The following is a 14,076-nucleotide window of genomic DNA, read 5'->3' as shown; positions in this document are numbered from 1 at the left end:
TAAATTCTTCTCTCTTCACAACCAGTTAAACAGAAAAAGCCGTTCAACATTTCACAAAAGAGTAAAAATCTCATGTACGATTTTTTAGAGTGATAGTAAAAGTAATTTATTGTCAACTTTTAAACTATTACTCCTGAGAAACCCAAACTTTTACCTTACGTAAAATTTTCAAAAAATTTAGTTACAAGATAATAAGAAATAGAGATTTTTTTTCTCTTTTTCATCCGACTATTAATCTTAAGAATGTTGATTTTAAGAATGAATGATTGTCATTCTCCGACCCTCATTGCTCCCTTGGACCAAGTGGAGCATGCATGAAGGAGTTACATTATTTGGAGCTACTAAATGTGTCACCTGTATTAATTAGAGATGACCTAAATTGTGGGTTATAAGGCTTTTTACGGCTATGTATGGGAGCCTGATTTCCATATATAAAAATTAAATTGTTTGAATTTGAATCTAATAACAGTATTCTATTTCTTGTATAAACATAATATAGTTGTTAGAGTCATATTTTATACTAATCAAACTCATAAAACTCTTAAATTACAGCAATTAAACTCCCTCGTATTGGACTTCAGTTTTCTGGTTCGTTCTTTTAGTTTATTTCTAATTTATAGGAATCAAATACAAAGTTTCTTGCACACTGAAAACCCTGAATGAGCTATTTCTGCCTGCATGAAAAATCATGATTTGATATATTTACTTCTTTGTACGATTTTAACAAGTTACTTTTGTCTAGGTCAGATTGTTATTTGGAAATAAAAAATGACTCCTTAAGTATAGTGAACAATTATATAAATTTAACAACTATAAAGAGAAAGGATATGATGCATTTTTGCTCACCACTTTCAAGTGAAGGTAATGCTCGTCACGCTACTTATTAGCATTGAATGAGTTTAAATTTTGAGGTTTGTGTCTACCCAGATCTCGAAATTTAAACTCATCCAATGGTGATAAATAAGATGATAAGCATCATCATCACTTGAGGGTCGTGAGTAAAAATATTCCATTTTTCTTTAAGCCTAGTGATTAAAGATTTCCAAACATAATGTCCTTGCTCTGGTGCGGGTTCAATCTTTTTTCTCTCTACCAGCTAACAGTTTAATCCACTAATTCTCGTTTGTAAAACAAAAAACATAATGTCCCTGCCACTAATATAATTAATTAATTACAAACTGCTAATTATATGTGAATTACAGTTGTATCAGATTATTTCAAAGTACAATTATAGAGAGTCAAACCATTCACTGAATCTGATAGTGGAAAAGGGAGCACCTTGATTCATTGTACTTCATCTAAATATACCCACTAGACAGTGGACACAATATTTTAATTATGTTAGATTATGTTTAAAAGGGAAGAGATTTGGGTCTAATAATTTGTATTATGGACAAAATAACTGATAAGGCTACCAATTATAAAGGGAACCCTTATTTTGCAGCATATTTTGAGTGTTTTTGTTTTGTTATACATGGAACAAGTACAGCAATGCTTGTTCTTTTTCTAAAGTACGAATGTTTTTCTTGTAGATCAACCTTCGAAAACAATGCACCACGAAATACGGTGGTCGTCATATTTTTGTAAGAGCTACTCTAAAGATGACGTGGTCGTTTCAGCCATACAAAAATAAATCGTGTGTGTGATTGCCACGTAAGACAAGTGTCTCAAAATAATAAAATCAAGGTACTGTTGTTCACACACATCTTTTTACCTCTCTACACCCTTGTTAATTTTTTAGCATTGGGGTTTTTCAATTCGCTCGATCCAACCGCTGTAAATTGAGAGTAGTATGTGAGAGGTAAAAATAACTGTGTGGATATATAGCACCATCTTAAAACTAATGCGAGGCTGATGAGACCGAAATACATAAGATGTTCATACTTTTGAGATTGAAATGATTATCTATAAAGTCTGACAATCGCATAAGTTAAGACTCTCACCGAAGATTTTCCCTTTCGCATAACCTCATTTTACTCAAACCAAGTCTCGAGTAAAAAACCAATTAGTTGTTTTCCAAATTACCTTCAATTTAAAGTACCAAGTTTAGGGACATATGCTGAACAATTAACAAAAATTAATCTCTTTAGGACTCATTGACTTTCATTTGTTGCCAACATTGACCCTGCCGGCTGTTGAGTTCTCCTGCCACCAATTCATCAACATAATACATCTTTTAAATGGAAAACCAACAAAAAAATCCAGTAAATATCAACACGACAATTTGTAAAGTAAAGAATTTGAATATTAATATGACCTAAAGTAGTAAAGTTAAGTTAATCATGGTGAAAGTAGCAAATTAAAGTAGGACCAATTAAACAAATGTATAAATTGTGCTGGTTCCTTGCTGCTGTATTAGAGTCGACAAGAATCACATGACCACTTTGCTGACTCCCACTATAAAAGTAAAGTCATATGATTCTCTTCCACTCGTGAAGTTTGTTGGGTCTCGTAAGCAGGACTTATCTGCAATTATTTATTAGTTCAAGGGTTTGAAAAATCAAATAGCCTTCACTACCAAAGATCTTACAATCTCTTTTTAGAATCTAAAACCTTATTTTCGATTAATATAATATGCAAGATTTGGATACAATGTTATGTTGCACTTACTCGTATGGATTTTATGCAAGATTAACGAGTTGTAAGATCTATTAAATTATTCTACAGTTAATACGTCGCACTTAATCATATGAATTTTATGCAAGATTAACGAGTTGATCTACTAAATTATTCTACGGTTAATTCTTTGGATCACTCATAGGTATATACCGTGAAAGAAAAATTGTTGAAAGAGATAAATGATACTTGACAATTATTTAAAGTAGGGCCATTTGTGATGGCCTTTATATAATACGATGCATGCACTTAATCTTGTACTGAAAAGGACTTTGGACCAAAATCTGCAAGAACATGTGTTTCATTGTGTCAGATTGTGTTAAAAGAAAGAGGCATAGATTCGATGTAGGCAGTGAGATTATTACGATATTTGTAAGAGTTGGTTGATGGTTGTTTGGTTTCATTCATATCGTAATCCACCCATATCTTACATAACTACTGCATAAGCACATGCACTGCATCCGGATCAGTGTTATCCACTTATGATGGTATTGAATTTAGTATTATTCAATCTAATCTATTTTTAGACATAGAAAATGTCGTAGTGCTAGTATTAATCATTGGATTTTGATAATATTGTATTTGAATTTTGATACAATCAATTGTTTGTGTGTGGGTAAATGATTATCATTAGTTTGAGCTTTAAAATACATTAATCGATCATAAATCACTCATCGTCTACAATAAATTACTCTAACGCATGATATACTATAAAAGGTACTAGCTCTATCAAATCCATGATCCAGGGCCAAACAAGTGGAATTTTTGTTTCTATATAAAAGTGATACTATGGGATGGCGAATTGAACATAGAGCTAAGGTGCAAGGCTAAACGCTATTCACTATTTAAGCTACAAATTCTTTACAAATAGCGGATCTGATACACTAACAGTGTACACTAAAAGCATTATCTGTTCATTTTTAAGTAAAACTTGCTATGCAATATGAGTTCCTGCAAGTTTTGTTCTAGGTTTTGAGATTTCATTTCGCGCACCAGATTTGTTGTACCAAACAAAATGATTTGACCAAAGAGATACGATTTTGTTTGACCAAAGAAATGCAGATTCTCAAAGAAATGCAGATTCTCATTTCAATAATTGATTCAAATTCTACACTATGTACAAAGATTAAAATCCGTTACATGAACAAATTAACAACCCGCTCAAATCCTCAAAACTTCTTGACCTAATTACTCGATCTCGAAATTTGTTTAAGTTTAGTAACTACGAGTTACTTAGGCTGCTGCCATGTGCTTTTATGGACGATGAGGATTGAATACTGAAGCCACGGAATTGGCTAATCTCACCACGATTCTCTTCTTCACCTGACCTCTCTTGGGAATCGGCCGGCCAGAAAATCTCCTCGAGAAATCCCTGCCGTTCATCATCGCTCTCCCGGCGGTAGAATTGGATGCGGAACCTTCCATCTCTCTAGTTCTTCTTCTTCTTCTTCTATAAAACCTTCTGAATTCTGTATGTGGTTTTCTGAAGTTTTGATGCAAAATACAAGTTGGTTTTGCTGAATGCTCTTTCCAGAACCCACTGCTTTCTTATATACCACTCAGCTGGTTTAGGATAATGACCATATTGGCCATGCAGCGGTTCGATATACAAAAGTTGTGCATGCGTGATCCAGTCATTTTATTGTTTATAGGACCAATAATGCTTGTGAATTAATCAAGTGCATGGGTCTACAATATAAAGTGGTGGATGGCTGCTGCATATGGATCACGTGGGTAATTAGTTTTGTGTTGTTTGAAGGAGTCAGCATTCCACCGATCATGTCGAACTGTTTGGAATATTGTCTTTGTTTACAAATTATATAACCCACTATTTCTTGTTATTAATGATAGGGTTAAGATATGAATTAGGTGGTGATAATAGTTTACTTACTTTTTGGGAGCCAGTCTCTTCAGTTCTCACACAAAGAAGAGACTACTTTTAACATGTGAAATGAGAAAGATACTAATATAAGATATACACCTGAGTTATTGTATCTACAAATGTCAGGACAAATAAATGGGTTCATTGTCTTGAGATTAACTTCTTTACTTATGGAAGAAATAAGGATGATAAGTGAGTTGGTTAGAGAATCGAAAAGTTGGAGGGACTATTTTGGCCGAAAAATTGGTCTAAGCTTGAATTATAATAGATAAATATAAGTAGGAAAATTTTTAAAAACCAAAATTGGATTGAGCTAGAGCTTGTTCAGCCCTTTATTTTTATCTAATAACTCGTGTGACATGTGGCATTTCACGTGATAAAAGAAAAATTAATTAGTCACATGATAAAAGAGATATTAATAAGTGATATACTCTCAGTTATATCCAAGAATCTCCCCACACAAACACATTAGCTCATGGTCATCGAGATTAACTTATACACCCAATTTAGACGAGAAAACATGATGATAAAGTGAGATGGCTGGAGACTTAGAAATTTGGACTAAAGATTCGTCTAAACTTTAATCATAATGGATGCATATAAGTAGGAAAAACTTTAAAATTGGGTTGGGCTAGAGCTCGTTTAGCCCTCTTCATCACGTAAGGAGTGATATAAGAATATTGGAGTATAACAATATACCACGGACATACAAGCGTTTTTTCATGATGATGAAATTTGCACTTTGTTATATGAGATAAGTATGATCAGATAATTTAATTTTATCAATTGTGAGACTCACCCAAGCTGGGCGAAAGGAAAATCATAACCTCCACTCCACTAGTTGAGCTACATTATTGTGAAGTTGACAAGTTGGCTTTGATTTCAATTTCAAGTTCAAAGAAGTTGGGGAGCTTTAGCTTTCACCCTTGTTCTAAGATAAGATTAGGGACAATAACAAATAATGATAAAAAATAGAAAGCAAATTCATTTTCTAAAAGATGAAATGGATTGATTGCAACATCCATGCACAATCAAGCCCAAATTCAATTTTATAAGTTTTGGGCTCAATCTAATAAGAATGTGAATGCCTATCACCCCCAGTGAAACAAATGGCGGCAGACCAAAAGTCAAAATATATGTGAATAACGGTGTGGGCGGGCTCCCTCATGATTTTTGCAAAAACCTCATTCATTAATTAGGGGATCAATCAACAACATTCTTATGATACTTATACTCTTTTTTTTCACAAACGTGATATCATTTCACTGTACAAATGTTATAGTCGAAATTGTTCATTATATTATCATCATCTAAAGATCATCTTTAGAAAATTTCATTTGATTCAGAAACCGTTTAGTCATTTATATGAGTCAAAGCAGTTGATAGTTTTATGACGATGTCACTTGCTACCATAACTATCAATCTTCGACACACATAGATGGCTAAATGATCACCTAATCGAATGAGTTTATCTAAAAATGATCTTTAGATGTTAATAAAGAAATGAAACGTTCTAATATGATGTTTGTATTGCAAAATGATGACTCGTTGCAGTAGAATGAGGACTTTCATAATGGAAGTGTGGATGAAAACAAGAAAATCGAAGTACGTCATGCTGTTGAAACGCTGAAGTAATAAGTCCTGTGTTTGAACATTGAAACTTGAACCCCAGGAATCTAAAACAATCGAAACACAACAGGTTAAGAAAAATTGACCATTAAGAATTCAATACCAATCAATCATGCTGCTGTGAGTGATTTGCGGCTACTAAATTCTTGCCCATTCGCCCACCTGTGGGAGGGATTTTTGGCATACAATGCCTTTCTGCTTTAATAATTTCAAATCAAGTGGGCAGTATTGTTGTATTAAGCACTAAAGTGGCACACTTGGCCCATCATTGTATGAGATAATTACGATTATTACTTGTTGGTTAGTGTATGTAACCAGTATCCGGGGCTGATTCCAAGCTATCCAGTAGTTTTGTTTACTCAACAATTGTCATTTGTGTGATTAGAACTCACCACTTATCATAATTTTTTTATTTAACTGATGGCATCATTAAAAAGTAAATAAAACTAAAAATATGTACTTCGAATCTGAATCCGACTGATGCTGAAATGCTTCCATGAATCTTCTTGACCCCCAAAATGATAGACTGCCGCAATGATACCATATGCTGATTTATTTTTAAAAGAAAAAAAAATGAGAACCCAATTCGTTCAACTTGATTAAGCCATCACAAGTCTCCAAAACTAAATAGTAAACACTACTAGAAAATCATTAATTTGATGATTAAAATATGGGTCCTTGCACTAATTAAGATAAACATTATCAAAAGAGTATGAACATGGATTCAACTTGCCTATCAACAACATCAAGTGTAAAGTGTTATTCTATCAATTATATGCTTTCCTATCTTATCATATACCACTCCTTCTAAAGCATATTTTGATCGAGTATGAACTTGCATTGCATACGTTTTGATGAGCTCACAATGACTCTAACTTTGGTTTAATTTTATACCCTTTTTTTTTTACAAAATTCGACACTTCATTGAAAAGTCCAGTTAAATTTCATGAAATCTCATTAACCACCATATGCATCAGCTAGATCACATGATCAATGCATCTAGCAGTCAAAGATGAAATGGAACTTCGAGCATGTGAAAATTCGTTAATTATTAAGCAATCTTCAATTTGATTAACTATCTGCTGAGATAACGCTTAAATGGTCATTTAGGAAAGGAACATCTTTTATTGTGACATAAGTTGTTAATCGACGCTAGGGTAGACAAATAGAAGAGAAATTTTAGTAGAGCTGTATGATTAAGGTAGTTCTCACACTAAGTAAGATCATCATAAAATCAAGTAGAACCAAAACATTAAAAATTTGTGTGAGTTTACAAGTCTTGCAACAGTATTGGCGCAAAAGGATTGGTCCTTCAACTGTCAATCGTTTGGGAGTCGAACTCGCTCGCTTGCCACGCCTTTTACTCATCTTACCAATGTCGTGACCGAATTCCTTATATTAGTTTTTCTCAAACAAAGTGCATCTAAATATTCTTTTTTCCTTTAAATGAAGAAAAATTAAGTTAGATTAACTTTTTGATAATGATCGTATGCAAGAAACCTAAATATTGTTCAAGTAAATATAGCTTATTATCTCATATTTATAGCTTATTCTTAGCTCAATTCCTTTGTATTTATTGAAGTCCAGCCGAAAAACAAGTCTCCACCAATCATTATCTATCACTTTCTATTCATTTTGCCTTTTGGTTACCACGCTTCCAACGTCACCAAAACCAACACCCTCCAAATCCACACAAAACACACTCTCTCTCTCTCACTCTCACACACAAACCCAAAACATTCTTCAACCATGGCTATAAAATTCTCGCACAATTTGGGTCTTGAAAAATGGAATGACAACAAGTTGACACGCAGCAACAAAATCCACCTCAACTTTTCTGGGAAATTTGGCTGCTCCTTATCCAAGTTCAGGAAAACCCAATCCTTCCCAGTAATGGAGGGCCTGAAAAGTTCGAGCCTTTTGGCCCCCGAGCCAGTGATTAATTACTCCCAGGAATTGGATGTGGCTGTTAGAGCTGTGCAATTGGCTTGTTCTCTCTGCCAGAGAGTTCAGAACAGTTTGATTTCGAAGAACAGCAATGGGGTCCAATCCAAAGATGATAACTCTCCTGTCACTGTGGCAGGTCAGTTAAATCTGCGATCTTTTTTGTTTCAGTGGTTCTTAAATTCTGTTTTGTGAACTGGGTTTTTTTGCAAATTTGGAATTTTGGTGATTTGGTTTAATTTAGATTTCAGTAATTATAAATCTTTGAGAAATTATTTGGGTTTGAAGAAATTGTTCTTAAAGTTTCTTCTTTCGAAAATTACGACTTCTTGAAGTTAAAACACGTTGAAGAATGTGAAGTCACACGTAGGAGAGGGCCGAATTAAATCTAACTTAGAAATGCGAAACAAGTTCTCTTAAAAGCGAAACTTTTCGTTGACTTCCTATCATCTCATGTTTTTGGCACAATATTCTATATTGTTGTATAGAAATTAATGTTAAACTATGAGGTAACAAAAAGTTTCAAGTCTCCTTAACATTTTTTATCTAACTCGTATTAAAGTATTTCACTATTAATTGCATAGAGTCGTTTTGTATAAGACTCTGCACATGGTTTGTACAGTTAGTATAAGTTGAGGTAATATTAATGGGAATTAGTAGCGCACCGCTGAAGCGATTTTGAAACTTTGGCAGAATATTACTTTTCGTTTTATATTTTAAGTGCTATTAAAATTGTACTAGTAAACATAATGCGGTTTCCAGTGGAAGTACTATGATGTGGAAAAGGAAACACACAAAGGTATCTATAAGCCTAAAAATATCAACTTGTGGAGCTGTTTGGTGGTTTTCCTAGTGGCAGCTATAGTACCATGCTAATAAAGTAGAACGATGCTGCTAGCCTGCTAGTCATAGTTTCCTCTGTTCATCAGCAGCAAGCTTTGTTTTCAGCCTTTTTATCATAATCCACCTTCACCCCTTAACAAACTTGCAGAATATGTGATAAAATGTCGAACCGAATGCGCAAAATTCATATCAGAACCTGTAGAGGACATTGAATCTTAGTCCTATGTTATGTTATTCGTTGAATTTGCATATATCATTTAGCCTAAAGTTGGTGCGGCCTTTGAGAGTGCAGAATCTCTGTGCACAACTTGATTTCTGGACCAAGCATAGTGGGAGCATAAGTCCTTTTTTTTGCAGTCTCTTCTAGCACTCAATCTTTCTATCTTCGAAAGCAATCATTATGTTTTCCTCCAAGATGTATTAAATCATAGCAGAACTGAACATTTTTCTTAAAGCGTGTCTTTTTGTTGTAGGACCGAGACATTTCATCTCTATTTCCTCACAAAATCTCCCTCACGCACCTCTCTTGATCATCTTACTTATATGCCTCGTAATCGTTGTTTGTCTGCTCAAACTTAGATTCTTAATTGAGAAAAATCATGCCCAATTTGCTTTTTAGGTCAGGATCTTTACAATTTGGAACAGTTTAGCTTTCAACACAAAAAGAAAGCTTCCGATAAAAAAGCTGGAATATTTGGCATCACTCTCTTAATAAGTTGTTGCTGGTATGCCAGTTTATGGTCCTGAACATCTCTCCAGGGAATAACTTACAATATAGTATTTATGTTAGTATATTATGTTTTAAACTTGTTATATTTCCGATATGAATTCCGATCTATAACGTAAGAAATATGTACACCAAGAAACAAGCGAGAGCTTAGTCCTATACCAGATGACCACATGTTATTCGAGTCTATTTCTTCAAATTATCGTATCAATGGTTCGTCATGGAAAAGGAATTTCAACATTTTGGGTGCAATTTTATGGTCAATGAAGCTATGAATTCTTTTTAATACATGTCCTCTCTTTAATGTACCTTGCAAACAGATTGGAGTGTCCAAGCAACTGTGAGCTGGATACTGTCCGAGTCTTTTGGGAGCAGCAACGTGTCCATTATTGCTGAAGAAGATATTCAAAATTTGTCCATGGCAAAGGCAGGTGGAGTGCTAAAAGATGTAGTGAAAACTGTGAACGAATGTCTAGCTGAAGCACCTCGTTTTGGACTTAAAAGTCCGAAAATGGCCCTTGGGACTACAGAGGTTCTTGAAGCCATCAGTCGGTGCAACTCACTTGGAGGCCCGGCTGGGAGATTTTGGACACTTGACCCCGTTGATGGCACATTGGGTTTTGTCCGCGGTGATCAATATGCAATAGCTCTGGCTTTAATAGAGGATGGAGAAGTTGTGCTTGGAGTTCTTGGCTGTCCTAATTACCCAATGAGAAAGGAATGGCTCAATTATCATCACCGGTATCATAGAATTATATCTAAATTGACACCACCAACGTCAGAATCTTGGGACAAAGGCTGTGTGATATATGCTAGAAGAGGCAGCGGCGAGGCTTGGATGCAACCGCTGCTCCATGTAAATAAGAACTTAGTGTGGCCAAACTCTGCAAAACCTGTCCGAGTGTCGTCCATAGATAATCCAGCACTGGCAACATTTTGTGAACCTGTTGAGAAGGAAAATTCAAGTCATTCCTTCACTGCAGGGCTAGCTCACAGTGTCGGGCTTAGGTACCACAATTTAAACTTTCATCTCTCTTTGCTATATATGTTACATTCTACAGGTGTATGATAAGATGAACAAATGATATTGTGACTGCAGGAAGCAGCCACTGCGAGTATACAGCATGGTGAAGTACGCAGCTATAGCTCGTGGAGATGCCGAGATTTTTATGAAGTTTGCAAGGGCTGGCTACAGGGAGAAGATTTGGGATCATGCAGCCGGCGTTGTTATCATACAAGAGGCTGGTGGGGTGGTTACAGATGCCGGAGGGCGTCCACTGGACTTTTCGAAGGGCATATACTTGGAAGGCCTTGATCGAGGTGTAGTAGCTACTGCTGGAGCCAATCTACATGACAAGATCATCAGGGCCGTTGATGCTAGCTGGGACTCCTCCAGTCTATAAAAGCCGTCTACTGCTGCTGCCTGGCATCAATGAAAACACAACTCCTTAGCCCTTACATTACCGGAAATCGTACAAAAATTGTAAATTATTGTTTTCATTTTTGTGTTCTTTATTTATCTGATTTTTGCATTGGCAGAAATATTAAATCCTTCAGGGGAAAATGCAGAAGTATATCTACAAAGTTCATGCTTGACCATCTTAGCCTATGTTCCAATATGCTTTAAGGTAATTTAGAAGTCTCTCCTAGCAGCCTAGCTGCAATTTAGAGAAACTAAGTGTGTACTGGGTCAAGCAATGTAAAATGTATTGAATTGGAATCCAATTGCAGAGACAATGCTGAACTCTTTGGCCCAAAACAAACCCAACAAAAAGGAAGAAAAATAAGAAGGAAATGAAACTTCTGAGGAAACTTTGGGTGTAATTGTAACACGACGTGGTACTGCCCATGTGTTACTAGCTCACCTAAAATGTTACAAGTCATGTTTTGCCATTCTCTTCCAAATCAAACTTCGCTGCATATAGTCTTTGATGTCAGCAACCACATTGAATGTATAAAAACGACTCTTCTCACTTTGTAATTATCTGTACTAGCGAAACACAATATGTGGTAACTAATTCATCAGTACTATAACACGTAAATTGGTTATATCACGCAAAGTTATTCCAGTACCATAACCTTTTGTGAAGGAGGGTATAACGCGCTTGGCATCCCAAGCTGTGATTGATACCTTGAGATAAAAATGAGTGAGACACTCACACTGAGAGTCACAGACTCTGACAGATGAAGCACGCACGGGCAGAAGTTGAAATAAATCTCACCCGTGTTTTTGGATGCAACTAGTTATACAAGTCATCAATCTTCTTAATAGCAATCCACATGAAATCTTGAAATATTTTTGTGTGTCTAGAATACAGGTGGTACATTACATGTAATTATACAATTGGAGGGTCGACACTTGAAAAAAGAGTTTTCCAACAATTGTTGAGAATATTTGGCGTATCGTCCCGTACTCCGAACACACTGAAAAATCTTTCTGAAATCTTAACTCGTAGAAATGCAATTAATTGAACTAAAGCAAGGACGGTGACCTCGGTATTACAAAGCATCAATGTTTATTGAATGGTCTAACTCCCAATCCACTGCTTAATAGTAGATAGAAGAAAAAAAAGTGGTTGTCAGCACAACGGAGAGAGAGTGATATTTAACTAGCCCGAATCTTATTGCGTAGACTTGTAACTAATCAGTGAAACTTTCGATTAAAACTAACTTAAACACACCCTAAGTCTTCAAATTAGTAGGAAAACCCCCATTCCCAACAGATGGATGGTAAAATTTACCTTCAAATATAAAAATATCTAACCTAGCTCTTCGGATTGGAGGATGCAGAATAAGTTTTTTATCTTTCTTTTGGGAGTTCAGACTTGAGAGATCGGAGACATATATCTGTATGGAGTTAGTCATAAATGATCATAAAGGTGGTCGGCCCTCCAACTTTAATTGGTCAGCTCCTCTCTTGACAACTTGACATGTGATCTGGTTTATTAAGACTAAAGATCTTACAATGATAGTCTTGAAGGACATTGTTCATCTTCTTTAAGAAATAAATTAGTATTAAACTCGTCATTTATAAGATTTGAGTTTAAAATTATTTTCACTTACTATTTAAGAAGAATATATGCATATAAAAGTTGAAAATGATGCTTTACAATAGACTATACACTTCTCACCTCAACTTTTGGCTATCAAGTGATGAATGTTACCATATTTGGTCCATCCATCGTGCAAATTAGGATTTAGGGGGCGTGAACTATAAAGACATAGCCCATAACCTTCTAAGATTGCTGCATCCCCTTAAACCCAACCCTAGAACACCCAAATCTAATTAGTATCCAATATTTATTTGTCACGTGTTCGAAAGCTAAAAGAAATTTAATTTCCATTGCAAATTATACAATATTTGAATCAATCTCATAGAAAAATTTTGGGAGAAAAATGTTGCCAAATTATAGGAAAGCTGTAGTTTCAACTTTCAAATTAGAGCTAATTTCTTTTTCAGGTCATAAATTATTATCTATATTAAGAATCAACGTTATCGAACTACTTTTCACCTTTTAATTGGAGAAACAAGATATCAAATTGGAGAGATTTGACAAGAAACCAATCATCAAAAGACGTATGATCAAAATCTTGCAATAAAAAAGCGCCAATAACATCAACATGTAGTCCTTATGCCATGCTTATAATTCAACCGACTCAGTAGAAACGAAAAGGGTATAAATTGGCTGATACTGGATATTAATTTACAGGAGTAAATTGTAGCAATAGTCCCTCTATTTTGATCAAATTGGAGCAATGATCCTTCAACTAAAAATTCATTACCATTGGTCCCTCAACTTATCAAAATATGTAGTTATAGTCATTTTCATCAATTTCGTCAAAATTTTGTCAAAATAAGTTATGTTGGAATGACCATTTATACAATTAGGGTCCCTTAACTCATCAAAGTGTGTAATTATGGTCCTTTTCATCAACTACGTCAAAAATTTTGTTAAAACGAGTTATGTTAGAAGGACCATTACTACAATTGGGTTAAAATTAAGGGACAATTTCTCCAGTTGAATTAAAGTTGAGGGACCAATAGTAATGAATTTTTAGTTGAGTGACCATTGCTCCAATTGAGTTAAAGTTAAGGGACTATAATTACAATTTACTCTAATTTACAGTATTCTATTAGATTTTGCATTCGTGTCGTGTTTTTCGTATTCGTATCATTTTCGTGACATACCCGATATCTTAACAGATCATGTCACGTAACAATCAAATACATCCAACCTACAATAACTTCACGAGGGCCCCCATCAAGAACAAAATGTGGCATATATGTCAAATTGTCACTTAATACATAGACCAAACTTCATGTGTCCAACTTATTACGTAATACTAGAGAGTAAAAGAGGGATAGTAATGGCACCCAACCTACTCCCCGTTCATGAGAGGACGTCTACGTAACTGTCCTCCAACACGCTCTCAA

General features: G+C 35.0%; 1 protein-coding gene across 1 annotated transcript; it reads left to right on the top strand.

Moving 5' to 3' along the window:
- The first annotated feature begins 7,776 nt into the window (after window positions 1-7,776).
- Window positions 7,777-11,245, top strand: LOC103446461 (3',5'-bisphosphate nucleotidase AHL-like). The gene is made up of 3 exons (XM_008385581.4): window positions 7,777-8,210; window positions 9,962-10,649; window positions 10,741-11,245. Exons 1-3 carry the CDS (start codon window positions 7,877-7,879, stop codon window positions 11,042-11,044), a joined length of 1,326 nt encoding a protein of 441 aa, XP_008383803.1. The 5' UTR covers window positions 7,777-7,876; the 3' UTR covers window positions 11,045-11,245.
- Window positions 11,246-14,076: the final 2,831 nt, after the last annotated feature.

The sequence above is a fragment of the Malus domestica genome, chromosome 10, assembly GCF_042453785.1.
Source record: "Malus domestica chromosome 10, GDT2T_hap1".
Lineage (NCBI taxonomy): Eukaryota > Viridiplantae > Streptophyta > Magnoliopsida > Rosales > Rosaceae > Malus > Malus domestica.
This window is presented reverse-complemented; position numbering and strand designations above follow the sequence as displayed.